Source organism: Mesoplodon mirus (genome assembly GCF_964341445.2).
Source record: "Mesoplodon mirus genome assembly, chromosome: 15".
NCBI classification, from domain to species: Eukaryota; Metazoa; Chordata; class Mammalia; order Artiodactyla; family Ziphiidae; genus Mesoplodon; species Mesoplodon mirus.
In genome coordinates this window covers 33,555,935-33,580,767 of record NC_138991.1, presented here as the reverse complement: position 1 = coordinate 33,580,767, position 24,833 = coordinate 33,555,935, and the positions used below count along the sequence as shown (strand labels likewise).

General features: G+C 39.1%; 1 protein-coding gene across 1 annotated transcript in view; it reads right to left on the bottom strand.

Annotated features, from left to right (window-relative positions):
• LOC309816726 (cytochrome P450 3A24-like) overlaps window positions 1-24,452 on the bottom strand; it is a gene marked incomplete at both ends in the record, with an annotated part of 31,562 nt that extends 7,110 nt beyond the window's left edge. Inside the window, 11 exons of the mRNA XM_082644510.1 lie at window positions 856-1,082; window positions 3,523-3,683; window positions 9,217-9,283; window positions 10,377-10,504; window positions 13,329-13,477; window positions 14,719-14,807; window positions 15,054-15,167; window positions 19,297-19,396; window positions 21,773-21,825; window positions 23,760-23,853; window positions 24,382-24,452. Of these exons, the coding sequence (XP_082500636.1) occupies window positions 856-1,082; window positions 3,523-3,683; window positions 9,217-9,283; window positions 10,377-10,504; window positions 13,329-13,477; window positions 14,719-14,807; window positions 15,054-15,167; window positions 19,297-19,396; window positions 21,773-21,825; window positions 23,760-23,853; window positions 24,382-24,452 (1,253 nt within the window). The remainder of the gene's footprint in view (window positions 1-855; window positions 1,083-3,522; window positions 3,684-9,216; window positions 9,284-10,376; window positions 10,505-13,328; window positions 13,478-14,718; window positions 14,808-15,053; window positions 15,168-19,296; window positions 19,397-21,772; window positions 21,826-23,759; window positions 23,854-24,381) is intronic.
• Between the last annotated feature and the right edge of the window lie 381 nt (window positions 24,453-24,833).

Sequence of the window (24,833 nt, the reverse complement as noted above, 5' to 3'; positions counted from 1 at the left end):
TCCCAGAGTCCAATCTGTACTGAAGCCAGACCTTGACTCTGAATTCCCAAAAGAGGATGCTCAACCCCTCCAAGGAGGAAGTCTCAGACATCTAGAGAGCAGAGAACTTCTCTTTGGAAGGTCACCAAGTACTGAGGTAGAAGGGAGCTGGCCCAGGTGTGCAGCCACAGACAGAACCAGGGCACCTGTGTGCACATCCGTCCTCAGTGAGGCTGCTTGAACCATCAGGGATGAGACCTCTAGGTCCCCAGCCTGCACTCTCACAATAATGCTAGAGGAAACATAGCCAGTGTTTAAAGAAATGGAAATGTGGGAACATTAGTGATGAATTCAAAGAGCTAAGGAGAACAGACAGAAAAACTTAAAGGAAATAAAAAGCCTATACACCTAAAATAAGACAGTGGTTACATAAATTATGGCATATGCATATAATCACTCATATATATTATATAGATAGATAGATAGATACACACACAAATTCACATAGAATGTTGTTTATAGTTTACTGTTAAATCAAGTAAGCAGTTCAAAACCAAATTAAATATACTACCATTCTAGTTTTTAAAAATCTATATATGCATAGACAAATGTTCATGCGGACATACAACGAATTATTAATGAGGCCTATCTTAAGGTATTAGGAATGTAGACAGCTATAATTCTTTTTTCTAGTCCACAGTTTGTAAAATTTGATTCGAACAATGATCACTCTTATATTAAGAAAAAACGTCAAACAATAAAAAGATGCACAAATAAATGATTGTACAATCACTCATTTTCTCCTACAGTAAGAGGCGTCTAATACGCTGGAACCACTCTGGATCAGAGAGGGTTCCTTTCCCTGGGTTCTCCTACCTTTCAGGACGGAACTCCTCAGGCTCTGGCCAGTGTTCCGGATCTCTGTGTAGAGTGAAGAGTGGCACCATCACCACTGTCCCTTTGGGAATCAACACCCCATGGATTTCCACATCTTTTTTACAGACTCTCTCAAGTCTAGCAGTAAGTGGGAATAATCGGAGAGATTCATTCAACACCATGCCAAGATATTCCATCTGTTCCAGGGACTCATAGGTGGGAGGTGCCTGGAAGAAAGAAATAGATTTTGATAAACTGAGATTGAGGATCAAACTTCAACTCAGTCTACATAGTCCTGTTGAAATGGTAGGAGCTCCAGAGAATAATTTCAACTGGTAAAGGACCTTAACATTTATAGGTGTTATAATATCTATCATGTCCTTTGACCTGCTCAGTGGCCCACTGAGATGTGTGGAGTGGTTATGACTATACGAGAACATTGGGACAATCCCCTAAACAGGGCCTGAAATCCTGCACATCATTATGCAGTGTATTTTCTTTCTCACAAGAACAAACATGACTAATAGACTATGACCCTTAGTCTCAAGTGAAACGTGCCAAAGTCACTGTTTCCTTTCAAAAGAGAGGCCACACATCTGTACCAAGGGAAGAAATGTATAAATGCAAATCCTCTATTCAACATAAAATTGTTACTTGAGAAATCTCATTTACTAATTCTTTTGACTATACCTATAAAATCTGAAAATACTTTATGATATTAAAACTCTATAAATAATTTAGGGAGAAACAAGTTGCATTTTAAACCAAATATGCAAAAGAAGGGTAAAATGGGTGCTACAAGGAACACAATTTCAGATCCAGGGAAAGTTACAAGAGGATGAGAACCCTATCCTCAGCCACAGCCTCTGTTGCTGGAACAGTCTCTTAGTGTCCCTTCAGGGGTGACTGTAAGGTCTGAAGGTCTAAACAAGCCACTCCAGCCCCAGAGGCCAGCTCTTCTCACACCACAAAGAATTCCACTTTTGGCAGAGATCTGAGACCAGTGGGGGTGACACGTGGCTGTCACGTGGGGTTATATTTAAGGGGCAACATTGTAGAGGGTAAGAGTTGGCTCAGGAGACAGACACCCTGGCACATAGGTTGGCGTTTTCACCACTAGGTACACGACTAGTATGTGAAAGTATTTCATCTCTCTGTCGCTCAGGTTTCTGAAATGTTACATGGAGATAATTAGAGTTGACACTTCATAGGCTTGTGTGGCAGAGACACTCACTGCTCACCCAGTATCCATGTAGTCCCTGTATTTCCCAGCCCACTGGAAGTTACAGGAAACCAGCTTTGCCAATGGGCTGTGAACTGAGGCGATTATGTCAGTTTGGGGACAAATCATTTGAAAAGCCAGTGAGCAACGTTCAAGTCCCTTATTCCCCAGAAAACAGGAAGTCCTCATGCTCCAGATAAGGCAGCTACAGGAAGGTGGAGCCTCTTAGCCTGTATCCCCGAGTAACACTGTGGAGCCGAGCTGCCCGCTCCCATCCTCCGCTAACAATCCATGTTGGTCATGTAGATGTGGGTTAGAAGTAAACCTTTGCTATGAAAGCTCTGAGATTTGAGGGCTCATCTGCTACTGAGGCATAACTTAGCCTCTCCTGACTTATACAGAATTTTATGAAGATTAAATTCGTTTATAAATAGCATCTAGAACAGACATATATAGTAAAAAAGCAAATGTTGGCCAATAGTGTTCTTGTCATTGTATTATTATAGAAGAGGAAGAAGACAATGCTTCAGCAATTCTCTTTTGCCTGGTGACCATCTTATTACAATGAAAAGAATTGCAATATGTGGTTTACCAGAGAAGACAGATCATCTCTAATTTAGTAAGGCACTACGATCTATCCTTACCTTATATTTGAAGGACCCAGGACCCTGAAAGGTGATAAATTTTGTCCAAAACCACAGCCAGGATTCAAACTCACATCCTCTGTTTCCTACTTTAAGCCCTTTGTTGTTACAAGGCTCCTCCTACTCTGCAGTGTACCCAGGGCAGTAGACTGAATTAATGGTCCCAGTTCTCCAGCCCTTACTGGGTCCATGCCCTTTGCCATCTACCTTTGTGTTTCCCTCCCATTCTGACTCTGGGGTTGGCCAGGTGGTTTGCTTTACACCAGTGGAAATTTGGCTAAGTGTGATGCTAGGAGAGTTTTGAAAATCACCCATATGATTGGACTTTTGGTTCTTGCCATCTACCATTGCCTTGAGAAGTAGACATGTGGAGATTGAGAGGCAGGAGAAGCAAGTGTGGAGTTGAGTCAGCCTAGCCAGCTTAGCCAAGGCCAGCCTAGATCAGCCAACAGCCAGAACCAAGCAAGTCCAGCCAATATCAGCAGATAACTATGTGGACACTAGAGCAATAGATGCTTACTGTTAGATGCCACTGAGGTTTCGTGATTTTTATGTGGCATTATTGTGATAACTGATATGCCAGGACCAGCAATTGTTTCAAACTACTTATATTTCTGTGAGTAGTATGCATTACCTATGTTTTCCCCCTTTGTGTTTGACTCTTGAGATCCTTCCTAAATAGCACAAGTGAAAATTTTGATACTTATGCTTTTTGCAAAAATCTCCTGAGAAATGGCAAGGAGACATTCGTGCTAAGGCTTCATTCACTTTCCCCTTCCCTCTCCAGGTATCATCACTCACCTTACTGGGGAGAGTTGCATCAATCTCCTCCTGCAGCTTCTGCTGAATGTGAGGGTGAGTGGCCAATTTATAAAAAAGGAAGGAAAGAGCCTCAGTAGTGGGCTCATAGCCACCAAAAATAAAGATAATACCTTGGGCCACCATTTCTGAGTCAGACAGAGCTAAAAGGGGAGGAGAGACATTGTAGGTAAAGCATGTCAATATAAAACATCACAGGTTAGAGGATGAGAAATCCAAATGAGACTCCCAAATCCCTAGGGAAAAAAATGGAAAAGCAATTCAGAGCAAAACTGGGAGTGGTTTGCACTTTCATGTCTGTTTTACAGAGCCAGAAACAGGCAAAACTTTTCTTAATCCAGTTTTTCCTCAAGGTCTGTACTATACTTGGCCCTCTGCTCCTGGTTATGTCACACTTTCCACCAACACAGCTGAGTAATTTCAAGAGATAGCATTTCTGTCTAACACACACAGCATTATCAGTATGTCCCTTGGAGAATCCTAAATGCACTTTAGCTAGAAACAGTATGGGGTAGCCATGTTTTTCCTTTAAAAATTATATTATTCTAGCTAAATTATAACATGAATTTTTTGGAGAAAGTTTGCAATGCTAAGGCTATACTGTAGGGAAAATTAATAGAAGACTTGGGGCACAAGTCTTCAAATGGATGATCACAGACATACAGAAACTACAGAAAAAAAAAACAAAGCTAGAAGAGTGCTGATTGATCCTAGTCTAATCAATGGCATTAAAATAGCAGAAGAAAGAATGTGTCCTTAGATGGGCATTGGCCAGCACACAATATAGAAAAATAGGATCCAGGGAGTGGAGTTAGCAATGCTTATTCAATCATGACCTGAATGTCATCTTCCTCAGTACAAGCCCACTCTCTTTGCTCTCCTTTGTGCTCAGCAAACAGCCCTTGTGATTATAAATTGGTCACCATTTTTATATTCTCCTGAGAAAATCCAAGCATGGTCAGCCTCCAATCTATTTGATGGGACTATACTAGGTACTTAGAGCACTCAGATCAACATGGTACCTGCCCAATCATGTAATTCACAACTAAAACAATATAAAATGAGTGGAAGAAAGATCTACAGACTTCTGATTTCCCCATTATAGTTTATGTGAAGCTGTTGTGGGTAAATTCAACTATCAAATTATTTCCCCCAGTTAGCATAAACCCTAGGATACTAAAAGTTTAGAGCTGTACTGTCTAATATGTGACTATTTAATTTAAATTTTAATTGATTAAAATTAAGTACAATTTAACATTTAGTTCTTCTGTGGCATTACCCATATGTTCAATAGCCACATGTCTAGTGATTACTGTATTGAACAGTGCAGATGTAGAATATTTCCTATGGAAATTTGTATTGGACCACGTAGTTAGATAGATGTCAGATAGATAGATAACTAGATAGATAGATAGACAGATAGATAGACAGGGACATAGTTGTAGATATATTTACAGTGGTGCGCTAGAGTCATCTCATCCCTCTCTCAAGAACCAATCTAAAAATCTAAGAATATTGTGAGATGGTTGTCAAACCATTGGTATCTTGAAATTAACCAAGTGTGAGTATTCATATCATGGAAATAAACTAAAAACCAGGGCATTCTTGTTTTAAAGAGATGTTCTGTTTACATCACTGGTTATGAGTAGATATAGAAATACTTGGGGCTTCCCTGGTGGCACAGTGGTTAAGAGTCCACCTGCCAATGCAGGGGACATGGGTTCGAGCCCTGGTCCGGGAAGATCCCACATGCCATAGAGCAACTAAGTCCATGCGCCACAACTACTGACTCTGCATTCTAGAGCCCACGTGCCACAACTACTGAACCTGTGCCACAACTACTGAAGCCTGTGCACCTAGACCCCGTGCTCCACAACAAGAGAAACCACCGCAGTGAGAAGCCCGTGCACCGCAATGAAGAGTAGCCCCCGCTCGTTACAACTAGAGAAAGCCCGGGCGCAGCAACGAAGACCCAACACAGCCAAAAATAAATAAATAAAATAAAGTTTAAAAACCAAGCAAATAAAAAAAAGAAATACTTATGTTCATCAGTCTGTGTAAATATATTTGATGATATGTTTGATGGTCTTATCTTTGTCCACCGAAAGGATGTAGAAGCAAAGAAACCATAGTAGAAATGAACACTCCTAGATCCCAGGTTTTGATTTCTAAATACCATTTCTCACTAAAGGAAACCAGAGCTCCTCTCAAGACTAGTCAAGGGAAACAGAATAGATACCTGGAACATCTTGCATCAGAATAGAGACACAGATGTAGAGAACGAACATGTGGACACAGGGGGAAAGGGGAGGGTGGGACAAATTGGGAGATTAGGTTTGACATAAATACACTACCATATGTAAAATAGATAGCTAGTGGGACCCTGCGGTATAGCACAGGGAGCTCAGCTCGGTGCTCTGTGATGACCTAGTTGGGCGAGATGGTGGGGAATGGGAGGGACGTCCAAGAGGGAGGGGATATATGTATACATATAGCTGATTCACTTCATTGTACAGCAGAAACTAACACAATATTGTAAAGAAACTATACTCCAACAAAAAAAAAGAAAGCAAGGAAGTTCTCAGAAAATGATACTCTATATACTATAATGGTGGATACACATCATTGTATATTTGTCAACACCCATAGAAAGGACAACACCAAGAATGAACCCTAATGTAAACTATGGACTTTTGGTGGTAATATGTCAATGTAGGTTCATTGACTGTAACAACTGTACTTTGATGTGATCTTTTGATAGTGCAAGAGGCTGTGTGTAGGTGGGGGTGGATGTATGTTTGAAATCTCTGTACTTTCCCCTCAATTTTGATGTGAACCAAACTGCTCTAAAAATAGTCTATTGGGAAAAAAACATTTAGGAATAAAAAAAGAAATAAAAAAGTATACATGAGCCTACTTAAAAGGGATCCAGTGGACAAACCTGAGAGAATTCTAGAATCAAAGTTAAAAATGATATGAGAATAAACTAATGATGAAAAATCTGAAAGTGAAATTAAGAAAACACTCCCATTTACCATTGCAACAAAAAAGAATAAAATATCTAGGAATAAACCTACCTAAGGAGACAAAAAACCTGTATGCAGAAAATTATAAGACACTGATGAAAGAAATTAAAGATGATACAAATAGATGGAGAGATATACCATGTTCTTGGATTGGAAGAATCAACGTTGTGAAAATGACTCTACTACCCAAAGCAATCTACAGATTCAATGCAATCCCTATCAAACTACCACTGGCATTTTTCACAGAACTAGAACCAAAAATTTCACAATTTGTATGGAAACACAAAAGACCCCGAATAGCCAAAGCAATCTTGAGAACAAAAAATGGAGCTGGAGGAATCGGGCTCCCTGACTTCAGACTATACTACAAAGCTACAGTAATCAAGACAATATGGTACTGGCACAAAAACAGGAATATAGATCAATGGAACAGGATAGAAAGCCCAGAGATAAACCCACGTACATATGGTCACCTTATCTTTGGTAATGGAGGCAAGAATATGCAGTGGAGAAAAGACAGCCTCTTCAATAAGTGGTGCTGGGAAAACTGGACAGCTACATGTAAAAGTATGACATTAGAACACTCCCTAACACCATACACAAAAATAAACTCAAAATGGATTAAAGACCTAAATGTAAGGCCAGACACAATCAAACTCTTAGAGGAAAACATAGGCAGAACACTCTATGACATAAATCATAGCAAGACCCTTTTTAACCCACTTCCTAGAGAAATGGAAATAAAAACAAAAATAAACAAATGGAACTTAATGAAACTTCAAAACTTTTGCACAGCAGAGGAAACCATAAACAAGACCAAAAGACAACCCTCAGAATGGGAGAAAATATTCGCAAATGAAGCAACTGACAAAGGATTAATCTCCAAAATTTACAAGCAGCTCATGCAGCTCAATGTCAAAAAAACAAACAACCCAATCCAAAAATGGGCGGAAGACCTAAATAGACATTTTTCCAAAGAAGGTATACAGATTGCCAACAAACACATGAAAGAATGCTCAACATCATTAATCATTAGAGAAATGCAAATCAAAACTACAATGAGATATCATCTCACACCAGTCGGAATGGCCATCATCAAAAAATCTACAAACAATAAATGCTGGAGAGGGTGTGGAGAAAAGGGAACACTCTTGCCCTGTTGGTGGCAATGTAAATTGATACAGCACTATGAAGAACAGTATGGAGGTTCCTTAAAAAATTAAAAATAGAACTATCATATGACCCAGAAATCCCACTACTGGGCATATACCTTGAGAAAACCATAATTCAAAAAGAGTCATGTACCAAAATGTTCATTGCATCTCTATTTACAATAGCCAGGACATGGAAGCAACCTAAGTGTCCATCAGCAGATGAATGGATAAAGAAGATGTGGCACATATATACCATGGAGTATTACTCAGCCATAAAAGGAAATGAAATTGAGTTATTTGTAGTGCGGTGGATGGACCTAGAGTCTGCCATACAGAGTGAAGTAAGTCAGAAAGAGAAAAACAAATACCGTATGCTAACACATATATATGGAATCTAAGGGGAAAAAAAAGGTCATGAAGAACCTAGGGGCAAGACAGGAATAAAGACACAGACCTACTAGAGAGTGGACTGAGGATACGGGGAGGGGAAAGGGTAAGCTGGGACGAAGTGAGAAAGTGGCATAGACAAATATACACTACCAAATGTAAAATAGATAGCTAGTGGGAAGCAGCCGCATAGCACAGGGAGATCAGCTCGATGCTTTGTGTCTACCTAGAGGGATGGGATAGGAAGGGTGGGAGGGAGGGAGACGCAAGAGGGAAGAGATATGGGAACATATGTATATGTATAACTGATTCACTTTGTTATAAAGCAGAAACTAACACACCATTGTAAAGCAATTATACTCCAATAAAGATGTTAAAAAATGATATGAGAGTAAATTACACATGAGAATGTACTGATATAGATAAATAAATAAATGATGGGGGAGAATGGAAAGCTCTCCCTTAAAATAGAACATCAACTGATAAATACAGAAGAATGATGAAATTACAAATTCATTTTGCAAACATCACAGTAATGAAGTTTTCAGTCAAAAACCATTCATGGATGATAAAACTAGTAGGTGACAATGTGAAGAGGAACACTATATTTCCAGTCTCAAAGTTTTCTCCCACCAGCTGCTTGTTAATGACAAAGGAAAAAATTGAACTTTACAGTAGACTAAGCTAGTGAACACAACTTTAACCAAGTGCTCCAAGTTAAGGTCATCAACACTGGGGCAATGTTCCTCCTGATGGGATGAAGCCTTGATGCAAATTTCCAGGCAGAGGTTCTGACTCACTGGGTCTGGAGGAGCCTGAGAATTGACATTGGAAACAAGTTCCCCAGAGGTTTGGCTGCAGGTGATCCACAGACCATGACTGACTGATGGGCATGACATCCTTGTTATACTTGCCCTTCAAGCTCTGAACAAAGTTATGCCTGCATACACCTATGAAGTATCTCTGGCTACCATTTCTATCTGACCATGTGTCTTCCTTCAACTTGGCAGAAATCCCCAGCTGCCTGGAAAACTTCCTGCACATTTTTAGAACCACACCCTAGCTCTGCACCTCCCCACAGCAGCCCCTCGTAAGCTCTCCCTGGTTACCTTTATGGGTGTCCACATCTTTGGAATTCTGAGAGTTAATCATCAGCTGAAGAAGATCCACTCGGTGCTAGAAGCAGAAAGAGAAATTTCAATGACTGAAAGTCACCTGTGAAGTCAGAAATAAATCAGGAGTGCATATTTCACACCTCTTTCCTGAGAATATGTCCCCTTAAAGAGCAGAAGGCTGACCAGTACTGACTGAGGCCTCAGTGAACAAAACATCCACCTACAAATCTTGGAGATCATGATGTTTCCTTGAGAGAAACCCATCACGCCCAACTGCTTTGTGGTCCTCACTCCCTGATCTTTGTCTTCTCTGGCTTTTGAAACAGCTTCTTAACCAAAGAGTAACCTGCTCTCTCTCCTGTCATACCTGTTTGCCCAGGAGAGCAAGAAGAAAAAACCTCAATCTTTTTTTCCCTCCAGCTTTAATTCTTAAGGAATGGCCACATAAATTAATACCCAGATATTTGCAGAGTTCACTGGCAGCTTTTGTAGAAGCAGCTTCAAGAGCCCCATCCTTCCAGAATGCTACACAACTTTCAGTGCTTTCCTGGGATACCCAGCCCTGTCCCCCTGACCTGCAGTCATCCTTGTGCTGGCCTCCAGGCCTCATGAGGCAAAGCTGGCTTAACCAGCTTGCAGCCTCATCGCCAGCAGAAGACCCCTGCCCACCCCAGCCTATGAGAGGGCTCAAATTTAACACAGACTACACTCTACCAGGTGCCTGATGGAGCATTCCATTGGAAAATCTGTAAAATAGGAGGCTCAGATTTGAAGTGATTCTTTGCCAATCGAATATTTGGTGAAATATGAGTAAAATCATTTATAAACAGTAATTTTTATCCTTTGACAATTTATTGAAGGGAAATGGTAAAGTCTTAACTCAACAATATTTATGCAGTGATATACTAATTGGCACACCTATTTTAAACTTAAACATTCCTCTCTGACTCAGTTTCTTATCTTCTTCCCCAAAGAACTTACCCCCAAAGGTAAATTATATATTTATTTACCCCCAAGTTTAGAACTCTTCTACTCTAAAATCTGTAGTTCTCTACCTACCTTAAAAAATGCTGAGATGTGCATAAGTCATGTGTATACAGCTCAATAAATTACCAAAAGGTGAACACCCTCATGTCACCACCACCAGATTTTACCATTTCTTTATCTTTGAGGCGACTTTCTTTCATCCTTTTTATAGATTTTGTGATAAAATTCACAGCATGTTTTGCAAACACAGAGAGATTTAATATTTCAAAGACTGGACGAAGGAATGGAAAAAGTGCTGTAAGGGAAAAGATAAAAGGAAAGCAGAGTAAAAATGCAAAATTTACCTGGAGCAATTATAATTTGCACTACCAATCAGAGAGTAAGAGACACCAGGGCTCTCAACCAGGATCAGTCCCTCTATGACCTTTGATCAGACTTCCAAGCCAAGGCCTGAGCAAGGGCAAGTCCACATATAGGGGTCATCACTATCGTATTGAGATCAGTGGTCCTCCCTCTATCTTTCACATGACCAGAGGAACAGGATTACATTGTGGACTTCATTGACTTTTATCTACTGAACTACAGTTTCTTTGGATAAAACAGACCATAGTCTGCTACTTCAGTTAATCATGGTGTTCAAAAAATAATGAGATAGATTTAATACAGTGTATGTCTTTCAACCATAATGGAATGTAATTTGAAATCAATAATGGAAAGAAAATTGGGAAACTCACAAATGTGTGGAAATTAAACAATACACTCCTAAATAACCAATGAGTTGTAGAAGAAATCAAAAGGGCAATCAGGAATTACTTTGAAGTGAATAAAAATGAAGTCACGACATACCAAACTGATGGAATGCTGCGAAAGGAGTGCTCAGAGAGAAATTTATGGCTTTATTTACCTACATTTTAAAAGAACAAAAATTTCCTATCAATAACCTAATAATTTTCCACCTTAACATTCTGAAAAAACAGGAGCAAACAAAAACTAAAGTAAACAGAAGGAAGAAAATAATAAAGATGAGAGCAGAAATTAATGAACTAGAGAATAAAAAATCAATAGAGGAAAATCAATGAAACAAAAGGTTGATTCTTTTAAAAGACGTTTTTCGCTAGATTGACCAAGAGAAAAAGACAAATTGTCAGTGTTGAAACTAAAGAAGGGAGACTACCACTCACATTAAACAAATGAGAAGGACTATAAAGGACACCATAAACAACTCTATGCCAATAAATAAGATAACTTAGATAAAATAGACACAAACTACAGAAACAGATGCAAAAAAAAAATAGACAATCTGAATAGACCTGTAAGAAGTACAAAGTTTGAGTTAGTAATCAAGAAAAAACCAACAATTTGACAAAGAAAAGCTCAGGTCCACATGGTTTCAATGGGGAATACTACCAAATATTTAAAGAAGGATTACAACTCTTCTAAAAAATAGAAGAGGATGAAACACTTTCAAACTCATTCTATATGGCCAGTATTAATCTGATAAAAATCCAGGCAAAGATAGCATACGAAAAGGAAGCTACAGGCCCACATATGTTATGAACATGGATGCACAAATCCTCAACAAATGAATCCAGCAAAATATAAAGAGAGGTATACACCACAACAAAGGGGGGTTTAATTCAAGGAATGCAAAGTTGTGTAATACACAGTTTCAATAGCATAAAGAACAAAACCATATGACCATCTAAATATACAGTAAAAGCAACTGACAAAATCCAACACCCTCTTGTGATAATAACACTCATCAAAAAGGAAGAGAAGGGAATTTCCTCAACCTGATGAAGGCCATCTACGAAAAACCCACATATAACTCCATACTTAACCATCAAAGACTGGATGATTTCCTCTAAGTTTAAGAACAAGACAAGGAAGCTTCTCTCACCACTTCTTCTTGACATTGTACTAGAGGTCCTAGCCAGGAGAATTAGGGAAGAAAAAGAAATAAAACTTATCCATATAGGAAATGAAGATGTAAACAACCTCTATCATAAGATAACATAACCTTGTATATAGAAAATTATAAAGACTCCACTAAAAACTTATTAGAACTAACTAACAAGTTCAGCAGGGTTTCAGGATACAAGACCAATATACAAAAATCAATTGTATTTCTATACCTTGCAATAAGTAATCCAAAAGTGAAATTAAGAAAATAACTTCATTTATAGTAATGTAAAAAATAGAATACTTAGGAATAAGTCAACAAAAAAGTGCAAAATTTCTACTCTGAAAACTGCAACATTGTTGGAATAAAGATCGAAGTCAATGAAAAACATCCCATGTTCATGTATCAGGATACTTAACATTGTCAAGATAGCAATTCTACAGATTTAACACATTCCCTATCAGAATCCTAGCTGGCTTCCTTGTAGAAATTTACAAGCTGAATTTAAAATTCATATGGAATTTCAAGGGGCCCAGAAGAGCCAAATAAATATTGGGGAAAAGAAAAAAGGAAATAAGTTGCAGGACTCATACTTCCTGATTTCAAAACTTATACCATAAAGGTGCAATAAGCAAAGCTCTATGCCCTAGCAACATTCAAATATATCATACAGCAGTTTTAACTGTAGTCACATTGCACATTATACCACCAGTATTTATTTATGTTATAACTCAAAGTTTGTACCTTTTGACCACCTTCATTCAATTCCCCCACAACCCAACCCCACTTCTGGTAATCAAAAATACGAAATAGTTCTTTTATGAGTTTGATTTTCTTCTTTTTGATTCAGCATTTAAGTATTTGTCTTTCTCTGTCTGACTTTTTTCACTTATCATAGTACCTTCAAGGTATATCCACATTATGCAGATGGAAGTATTTCCTTCCTTTTAATGGCTTAATAGAACTCCACTGGGCACGAACACACACACACACACACACACACACGCACATACATATATATACCACATTTTCTTCATCCATATGTCAACAGACACTTAGGTTCTAAATATTATTGAATTGTATATTTTAAATGGGTGAATTACATGGTATATAAATTATATCTCAATATAGATATCTATAAAAGGAAGAAAGAGGTGGAAGGGAGGAAGGAAGGAAGGAAGGAAATAAAGAAAAAGAAATAAAGTAGTCCACATACCTGAAAAGATAAGGAGTGGATCAAGGAAATCAAATCTTAAGAGCTTCTTAGTATGTTCCACAAAGGGATGGTGTGGGTTGCTGAGGGAATCAATCTTCACTCCAAATGCTGTGCCAGTAATCACATCCATGCTGTAGGCCCCAAAGAAGCTGAGTAGAGAGAGAGACATGGGCAGTTCAAATCAGCACCTCTTCACCATCCTTGCCCAACACATGCAACAAGAAATCCACGTAAAATCAGATGCCCAGACAAGGCAGGTAAAGAGCCACACTCTTTCAGAACCATGTTGGACCATAGAAGAGTCTATGCTACTATCACTCACTTATGAGGTGTGTCTGAGGTGCCAGTGATGCAGCTGGCCCTGTGCCAGGAGGGATGGGGACACTAAGGCAATTTAGATGTCCCCCCACAAACTCAAGGAGCTCAGTCATAGAGGGATAGACACCCATAATCAGACAAACTACAGTAGTGTGTTTTGACTACAGGCAATAATAGGTGTATAAGGACTGTGTCTGAGCAGAACCAAGGGTGTAAAATTAACTCATCCTGGGGGAGTCAAGAAAGGGGACATTGATCATTGATCTGGATCTTGCCTCACCACAGAACCTGTGCTCAGAGCTGATTCCTCTTCAGCACATTAGAGAACAGCAGCAACCTGTTCTGAGTTGCCAGGAACATCATCCCTCACTGTCTTACACCCCTGCTAAGGATCCTGAAAGACCCACACTTCCTCAACTCCAGTGATCTGTGGTTGCCCAGAGGGCAGACTCATTTCTGTAAAGGGTAAAGAGTAAAAATGTCTCTCGTTAAAAATAAATAAATCACTCTAAAATTGACTTAGGGGATTTAACAGCTAAGTGATCCTATGTCCCCAGGTTTTCCAGGGCAGTCCCAGTTTACTTGTTGTTCCTGCATAGTGAAAAAAATCTCAGTTTAGATGATCAATTCTATGGTCATCCTACCCACAGCCCGTACAAGGCCTTCTGTCTTTTTGGACTGACAGAAAGGGGAGTGGTGGCAAGATTTAACATTCAGTATTTGCAGGTGTCCTCAGCCAGATTGTGAAGAGATCTAAGTTGTTCCAAGTTCCATATTGTGATGATTGTACGTCACCCACTGCCTACCAGTATGTACCAAGTCCCTTCCCTGCCACCATTCCATGCCATCCACACTCAAAATCGGTGCAGTCACGTTTCTTCCTTCTCTCCTGGCTGTCCTGCTTTTTTGGTGAGCCACCTCTCTTTCTGGGATGGGCCTTTGGGAGTTGTACCACCACATATCTACTTCTGTCTGGTCACTACCGTAACTCAGCAGTGGGAACCTGGCTCCCTGGCAGGCAGCTGGAGGGTCTCAGTGGAGCTCAGGTACCAGCAGCCTCACCCCTACTTACTCTTTCACGGTGATGGGCTTGCCTTTCTCTGCTTCCTTGCTCAGGTTCCTCACCAACACATCTCCATACGTGCTAATGATGGGGAACATCTAGACACAAAATAAACACCACCCGAAGTTAAATGTGGAGACTCAAGTCCTAGAAGGACCTGACTTTCCCATGAATGGAGCAGTGACATTTGATAACGAATCTCATAATGTCTCTTCTAGGAGGTGAAGATAAAAGGCTATTTTAGGAAGCTCAAATTTAGTAGCCTCCTCCCTGGAAAAGGACTGTGATTTTATTTTCTACCTTATTCTTTACGTTTCTAATTGAAAGTCCTCTTCTTTTCTTACCTCCTTGAGCTTTCCACTGGTGAAGGTTGGACACAGCAATGTTCGTATTTTCTTCCATTGTTTATCCTCAGCCAGCGAGATGGCATTTTTCATAACTCCCACTGGACCAAACACCTAGAGTTGAATAAAACACATTTTACCCTACATAAGTTTTGAAAGTCTCGACATTTTTGGAAATTGTGTTAAATATGCACCAATTATTCAACAAATATTTAGTGACTGTCTACTTGGAAGCAGGCCCTATGCTGGATGCTCAATAAATATTTATCCCAAATGCATAGCTTCCTGTGAGGGTCAAGGAGACATCCAGCCACCTGACATCATTTCCGGACTTTATATGCCATTTCATTTAAAAAATGACCCACATAGTAGGAAAACTGTTCTTCCAGAGGAAGAGACAGGCATACGACCTACTTCATCCTCCTGGGCTGTGCAAAGTACAAGGGTATTGGTGACAGATAGCCAGATAGCCTTGGCAAAGTGTATGTTGACTCAGACAAGTTCTGTCTTTACATATATCTAAAGCCTGAGCAAGTGGAAAAAGGGATGTCTTGATATGGTGATTGTTTCTAAAAACAGTGCTTAGCACTTGAAAGATTAGGAATCTATTTGCTAGTCTGAAGAAATAATGCAATTACACAAAAAACATTTCCCCTACATTTTTTGCCCAGGATAAGAAGGAAAAAAGGTAATTCTATTTCTCAACTTGGGACTGGCCTATCAAACCAACCTGCTTGGAAATTTACACATTCTTCCAAAATAAAATTTTGTTTTAAAATGGATATTTCCAACACCCATTCATGATGAAAACTCATAAACTAGGAGGAGAGGGAAACTCCCTCTACTTGATAAAGGGCATAAACAAAACAAAACAAAACAAAACAAAAAAACTATAGCAAAAAAAAATAAAGTCAGTACTTTGCAAAGATCAAGTAAATAAGTTGAAGTACTAACTTAAAATCTCTTCATAAAATATCCCAGGCCCAAATGAGTTCATTGTTAAAATATATAAAACATTTAATGAAAAAATAACCAACCATGGATACTTTTCCCAAAAAAGGGATCCTTCAGAAATGAGGGAGAAATAAAGACATTTTTAGACAAACAAAAGCAGAAAGAATTTGTCACTACTAGAACAGCCTTACAAGGAAGGTCTTCAAGCTGAAAAGACAGAATACTAACTAGTAACATGAAATCATATGAAATAATAAAACTCACTAGTAAATGTAAATATACAGTTAAATTCAGAATACAGTAATATTGTAATTGTGGTGTGCAAATCACTTATGACTCTAGGGTAAATGTTAAAAGACATAAGAGTTTTTAAAAAGTATAGCTAAAATAATTTGTTAATAGATACACAATATAAAAAGATGTACAATTCACCCTTAATTAATTCAGGCTTGAACTATGCAGGTCCACTTACAGATGCATTTTTTTTCAATAGTAAACACTACAGTACTACATGATCCATGACTGGTTGAATCTGTGGATATGAAACCAGGGATGGAGGAACCTCAAATACAGAGGAACCACATAACAGAGGACGGACTATAAGTTATATGCAAATTGACTACAGGGAAGGTTAGTGCCCCTAAACCCAACACTGTTCAAGGATCAACTGTAAACTATGACATCAAAAAAATAAAATAAGTAGGGGAGGGAGAGTAAAAACATTCAGCTTTTGAATGAGAATAAATAGGCTGCTATATGTATGTATAAGATGTTTTCTGTAAGCTTCACTAACCAGTAAGTAAAACCTATAGTTGATAAAGAGATAAAGAGGAAGGAATCAAAGATACCACTATAAAAATATCATGAAATAACAAAGGAGACAAGAAGAAGAGAAAAAGAAGAAACAAAGAATCTATGAAACACCTGAATTAAGAAAATTGCAACAGTAAGTCTGACCTACAATCACTTTAAATGTAGATGAACAGATGAATGGATAAAGAAATGTGTGTGTGTGAATAATTATATATATAATGGAATGTTATTCAGCTTTAAAAAAGAAAATCCTGCCATTTGCTACAACATGGATGAACCTTGAGGACAACACGCTAAGTGAATTAAGCCAGACACAGAAGGATAAATATCACATGATCTCACTTATATATGGAATCTAAAAAAAACAAAAAAATTCAAACTGATAGTAACGTAGAGAAGAATGGTGCTTATCAGAGGCTAGTGGGAGATGGGGCAGGGGGAGGGGGAGAAGATATTGATCAAAGGGTACAAATTTTCAGTTATCAGGTGAATAAATGGAGACCTAATTTACAGTATGGTGACTCAAGTTAATAATACTGTAATGCACACTTGAAATTTACTGAAAGAGTAGATCTCAAACATTCATACCACTCACACACAAAAGGTAACCATGAGGGGGGAATGTATGTGTTAATTAGTTTGTGGTAATCATTTCACAACATATACGTATATCAAGGTATCATGTTGAGTACACCTTGAGTATATACAATTCTTTTGTCCAACATAAATAAATAAAAAATTTTAGGTGGTGAAAGATCAGGAACAATGCACCATTCTTTTCCTACATTATAAAAAGTTTGAACTAGTGCAGTAAGTTCTAGCTAGTGCAGCAAGACAAGAAAAATAAATGAAAGGCATACCAATTGGAAAAGAAAAAAAGTGTTCCTATTTTCAGTTGACATAATTGTCAATATAGAAATTCTCAAGGAAATAATAAGGAAATCTCTAGAACTAATAAATGACCTGAACAAGTTTGTAGCATATAAGATCAACACACAAAACTCAACCCCATTTCTATATAATAACAATGAATATGTGACAACACATTAAAAACACAGTACCATTTACAATCACTCTAAAGAAAATGAAATAATTTAGGTATAAATAAAACAAAACATGTATGAAATCTCTATGCTGAATACTACAAACTGCTGTGAAATGATCAGAGAAAGCCTAAATAAATTGAGAAACAATACTATGTTCATAGATTCAAAGATGTGACCTAGTAAAATAATAGATTTTCCCCAAGTTGATGTAAGGGTTAATTCAATTCTTATCAAAACCTCAGCAAGTATTTTGCAAACATAGATTAGCTTATCCTAAATTTGTAGGGAAAGGCAAAGGACCTAAAATAGCTAAAACAATTCTGAAAAAAATTAAGGGGGAGGAATATTCTACTTGCTAAGACTTACTGTGCAACTACAGTCATCAAGATTGTGTGGTACTGGGGGAGGGATAGATACATAGATCAATGAACTGAACAGAAAGTAAGAAATAGACCCACAGAAATAGGCCCTAATGATTTTTGACAATGGTGCAAAAGCTATTTAATGAAGGAAGGAGTCTTTCCACAAATGGTGGAGGAACAACACAGACATTTACAGGCAAACCCCTCCCCAAAAAAACAAAAACCAAAAGAACTGTGACCTAAGCATCACATGTTATACAAAAATCAACACAAAATGGATCATAGACTTAAATGTAAAACATAATACTACATACTATTAAGAGGAATAAGGGAGAAAAACTTTGGAACCTAGGATTAGGTAGAGGTTTCAGACTTGACATCAAAAGTACAACCCATAAAAGAAAAAATTGGCCTCATCAAAATTAAAAAAAAAAGTTTGCTGTGCTAAAGACCCAGATAAGAGGAAAAGACAAGGTACTCACCGTGACTATAAAAGAATAGTAGGACGGAGCCTTATGGTGATGGAACAGTTCTGTATATTGATGGAGGTAGTTACACAAACCTAAATACATGATAAAATTTCATACAGCAACACATACACACAAATGAGTGCACAGGGCTTCCCTGGTGGCGCAGTGGTTGAGAGTCCGCCTGCCAATGGAGGGGACATGGGTTCGTGCCCCGGTCCGGGAAGATCCCACATGCCACGGAGCGGCTGGGCCCGTGAGCCATGGCTGCTGAGCCTGCGCGTCCGGAGCCTGTGCTCCGCAACGGGAGAGGCCACAACAGTGAGAGGCCCGTGTACCAAAAAAAAAAAAAAAAAAAAAATGAGTGCACAAAAAACTGATTAAAACTGAATAAGCTCCATGGATAGAATCAATGTCAATTTCCTGCTTTGATACTGTACTATAATTTTTCAAGATATTATCATTGGGAGAAACATGACGAGGGTACATAACATGGGATCTCCCTGTATTTTTTTCTTTTGAGAACATGCTGTGAATTTATAATTATTTCAAAATGGAAATTTAATAATTAATTAATTAAAAATTTAAAATGCATGCCTACCCGCCGGTTTGTGAAGACAGAATAACATTCTTTCACTAGCACTGTTTTGATCATGTCTAGATCTGTGATAGCCAACACAGGCTGTCGACCATCAAAAAACCTGTGTAGGGAAAACAGAGCTGCTTAAACTTAATGAGCCAGTTTCTGCAGCTGGAGCCACAACTACAAGTCCAGATTTTCAACTAGATGTTACATAATCCCTAGTCCTAGAGATCATGGTTAGAAATAACATTAAAACATGGGTTAGGTCTAGGTGGTGTGTGTATGGGTATTTCCTATACCAACTTCATAAATCTTAGGGCTTTAAAATATTTCATATCAAAACATAAGTTAGCTTAGTAAATAATTGAAGGCAAGTTAATTAACTTGAAACAGAAAATAATTAATTATGGAGAGTCCGCCCACTCCTGTCATTTTTGAAGATATATCAAAAGCATGAAAAATGCAATGATGTAATAGCTGAAACTTGAAGACACACTGATCATAAATATGTACAATGTGTCTGCAAATGGAAGAAGATTAAGAATGCTCAACAAGTGAAAGTAGGATTATGAAAAGTTTCTTTGCTCTATTTTCAAAAATACGCTTACTTTATACTTTTTTAAAGGAAATCATATTTTAAATAACAAGGAGATATCCTTGGTAGCATCAAGGATTTGAAACAAAAGGACTGAGAGAATAAAGTAATTCAGAGGAACATGTATAAATTCATTTTAAAAATATTTTCTTTTCACTATTTATATTTATTCTTTGGTATGGGTTCCAAGTGGGCCTGGGGCTCCATGTAGGTGACATCCATCAGCAGCTAGGCAGGCCCACTTTTGACACATGTACCACACAAAGCTGACTCCTCAGATGTGACACATCCCAATTTGGCCTGATCTCCTGACTGTCAGGATGCCCGTTCATGAGAATGGGCCACTGGCATGAGGCTGACTCTAAGTTAATCACACTGTCTTCCAGCATTTTGTTTCCTCTATCAATCGTTTGCAATGGCTAGAACACAATGGAAGGTTTTCTACATGTTACCTATTATTCCTCTGACTTCACATAGGAATTTCAAATGGTTTTGTGATCCTATATAAAAATGGATGAGAACTAAATCTGAGAGGGTTTAAGTGAGTGTCATGTGCATTTAGTGTTGAAGCAGTGACAGAAGGGATTGAGGAGGCACTTAATCTGCTTTTTCATCTGATTGACCATATTTCTTGGATGATTTCCCTTCTTCCCATCACGTTTTTTCAAAAACACCTGGGCACAGAAGGGATAGTGGTTTGGGGTAACCCTTTATACTTATGATGTCACTCCAGCCTTAGTATTTCTTACACTCTGAGTTAAAATTCGGATTCTTGGGCCCCATCCCAGATCCTCCAGGTTCAGTGTTGCTGGTGGGCGGGGCCCAAGCCTTTATTTTTAACAAGCCCTCCCAGGTAGCTCTTATTTACACCTAAGCATGAGAAACATTTTCTAAAAAGAGAACTGGGATCTACTATGAAAGAATGACTCCATCCAGAGCTCAAAAGTACTAAATGTTGGAGGGGCATTTGGAGCTGGTCCAGTGGCAATCCAGTGCTATGTGTTTTTCCACGCAATCACGTTGCCTTTTGGGGCCATGGCAACTCAGCAGAGCCCTATGGTTTCCGAGAACTTGATGAGAGAAGATGAAGAGGTACAGAGAGGAAGAACTTTTTCCCGCTTGCTTTTGGCAAATAGTCACCACGTTACACCTCTCCTGCTGCTCTCACCAAACCTCCAGCAGCTGCAAAAGGGACCAGCCACTGCAATCAGCTGGGGCCACTCTACAAAATCATCAAGTCCTTCAGCCCATCGGAAACACTCTGGGTTAGAAATATCCCACATATCTCTTCTAAGTCAGAGGAATAGAGTAGTTAAAGCAGTACCACTATACACTGCTCTGAAAAGTCTTGACTTAAAAAAAAACAAACTAAACTACGTAAGTGCAGAGAAATTTTTTAAAAGCTGAGCAGAAATGGTTTCCTTTTCTTGTTACCTATACCCCCGAGTCCTTCTTTGAAAAGGACATATTAAATCCAAAATTTAGGTAAAGGAATTTTGGGTTTTAATTAAAAGTGAATCATGTGGGAGACGATAAAAAGTACGTTTGTGAGCAGATGTTAGAATGTTCTGGAATAATGCACTTTATGCAATTAAAGGTGCCCCAAGGAAGGAAAAAATGGTGAAGGGGGGAAGAGCAAGGTACTGGGCATAAAGTGATGCTAGGAGTCCCTGGGCCTCAAAGTCTGGAGCAAAATGATGACCTGTGACTCTCCAGGCCTGACTCAGACTGTGGACCTGGATACCTGGTGACATCCGGGATCCCTGGTAGAACAAGCCTCCAAAGCTTAACGATACATGGCTTCATCTCAAGAAGCTCCCGGCTGAGATTGTCCTCCACACCACAGGGGGGCGCCACATCATAACAAGTCTATGCAATGGAAGTTTCTAGAATACTCACCCCCACATTCTCCCATACTTTTTAAAACATTTATTGTCAAAATCCCAAATACCCTGCAAGAGAAAAAAAATTGGATTATTAGTTTAAATGCATTGAACTTTACCTCTAATTGGGACAAAAACGACTTGAATCGCATGATATCAGGCTTACTATTTCCCACTGGCAAATGCAAGGAAACTCTTATTCAGAGACATCTTAGGGGAAAGAAGACAAAATAGAGGAGATATTTGAAATGGAGAATTTAAAATCACTCGAATTTTCTTTGAGTATTGTAGATACTAAACACTTACCCTTGTCAGTGAATACTAATTACTCCTTGTCTTTCTGAGGGTTTTTGCTTGAGCACGTGTTATCTCTAAAATCTCATAACCCACTGAGTTAATCCTCCAGGGACAAGTGAGAAAACTGAAGCTGAGGGTAAGAGTTTCCTACACACACTTTCATCTCCTAGTTAAGCAGCCTTTTCATTTATCTCATGAGCCCCCTCTAGAATTCTAGCAGAATAAGGAAGTTAAGGCGCCAGTAACCTCTTTGGGTCTAGCAGGTTTAAAAACATCTAGGGTGTGTGGTGAATGAGAAAGTGAGTGAGTGAATGAATGAATGACAAAGTAGATCGCCTTCTAGTTTTCCAGCTCAGCACGGAAAAGATGGGGAGATGCCACAACTACACAAAGGACAAAGGACAGTGCAATTAAAACACTTGCCCTGAGTTTTCACTTCTGTAACTTCAAAACAAACAAACAACAACAAAAACCTTCCTGTAGCTAAGTTTCTGCTGTGATATTAGATGGTTTAACTATGCAAAAGAAAGTCCCAGAAATGTGGGTCTTGGAGTGCATCTACTAAGGAGTTCATCCGGGAAAGGTGGAAAATAAATTATTGCTTTTTCAGAGAGAAAAAAGTTCAGTAAGTTCATAGGCAGTAACGAGACAATGAAGACCTCAGCTGGGAGAATAAGGATCTGAGAAACAAGCCTTATGTCTGCTGGAAAGGAAATCTGAGCCAGAGAACAGCCTGCACACAAGGCTCTGCCCCCTGGAAATATGGACATAGCTCATGACCTTCAGTTCAGGGGCCAGGCCCTGGGCAAGGCATCAGAGCTGGGTTAATATCAAGGCTCAGCCAGAATTCACAGTCCACCTGTCACCTAGTACACTCTGTTCAGTTAAATTAAAATTTTAATAATTTTGCCAAATCATGTCCTTTCTAGTGATTTTGCATAAGTAATTTTGCCTTGTTTTTTGTTTTTTAACCCACAGTTCATTTAGTAGTTAAATATCTGAGGTGGAAGACAACCACTATCTAGTCTCCGTTACACTCTCTCTCTGCTCAAACTCATCCATGAGGTGCCTCCTTTGAAGACACAGAAGTAAAACAGAAAGTTCTTGTTCCATCTCTCAAATCTCCAAAATAGTCACCAGTACAAGAGGTGGATTAGAGCATGGAAATAACTGCTGGGGTTAGCAGTTCTTGAGGGAATTCAAGTATGTGAAAATTACTCAATGGTGAATACTAGGGTTGCCTCAGAAAGTGAAGTTTCCTATCAATCCAGGAGGATGTTTTTTTTTTAAAGGGTACCCACAGCACATGCTAGCAAAAGGAAAGCCTGACTGTAGTGTACACAGCTTAATGAGTCATGACTGGGCACCCCCTTCATGCTTTTCTCCTAAGGGGGATTGTACCTTCCTGGGAATCTGCACCTGGCAGAAGGAAAATCCTCTTCACAATACTCACAAGATGGGACATCAAGTCCTGTGCTGAATCAGCTAGAGAGCTGGGCTGTCTGAGGCGGCAAAACCTGAGGCTCCTAACAGCTGAAAATGGAGCCATGGGGTAAACTTTGCCATGTGCTGAGTGGAGCTTATGGTGTCGTTTCTGGAAAGCATGAAACTTCAGACCTTTCTCTTGAGAAGGGGAAATTTTATTATGGAACTCAGCTGAGATTTGCAACCATAAGAAGCAAAGCTGGAGTTCAAACATCACGCACCTTTCGGTAGGACAGAATATTTCCAAAATAAGGCAGAGGTGTTGGCCCAGGAATCCCCAGCTTCTTAAAAAATCCATGTGAATAAGTTCCATATCTATAAAGTGAAAAAGAAAACCAGGTCACAGGGATTGTGTAGTAAGTGCTGGAGCTGGCCAGTCACTGACTCAGAATTGGACAGTCAGCCTAGGGAGGTAACATGTAGGTGATAAATAATAACAGCGATTCCAAAAGTGATATTACATTCACTCATCACCTCCTTTCCCACCTGCACTGTGACACCCACAAAAAGTAATGATGATTAGATAAAAGCAGCTGAAGTCTTCACGGTCCCAATCTTAGAATGAATACTTGATAAATGTTTCCAATTTGAGTGTTCCTGAGAAGTTGAGGCAGGAATCTTCCAGGGAATTAATCATGTTTATTAGTTACTTGACTCTTCCATGATTTGGAGATTCTCATTCTAGGTAGAAAGGGGAAAAGGTTTTTTTTTTTTGGTAGTACCCAAAGCTTTAGCAACTTCTGGTCCATTAACTTGGATCTTCAAAACAGACAAGGAAAGGGAGACCTGATTAGCACCCCACGTCCAAGATCACAGAGGAGACAAGCCTGGACAGTTTCTCACATATAGAGAAGCACCAGGATGGTAGCCAGGAGAACCCAGGTTTCCATGGAAAAGCTTGGGATTAGGTCCATGGCCACTTTCCTCTGAGTTTCCCTCCTCTGAGTTTCCTTTCAGCTGGGTGTGCTATTCTTTGCAGGCCTTTGAGTGTGGAGTTTCCCTTCCTGGCCAGTGGAGATTCAGTGAGGCTGGAAGGTTTATGTTCTGGGAAGGGGGTAGAGCTGGAGCTGCAGCCAGTAGAAGGGCCACCTGTGCTCCACCTGCATGAGCCCTCCCTGCCTTGATGGTTGGCAAAGCATCAGGGACACTCTAGTTTGACCTCCCTTGAGTTTATATCTGTGACAATTCAATATCAACTCAATCAGTGTTATCAGTAAGCCCAACCATTACAGAAACTCACATAAAGCCACTGACCATATCTCCTCTAAACTACCCTTGTCTCCATAACTGCCCAC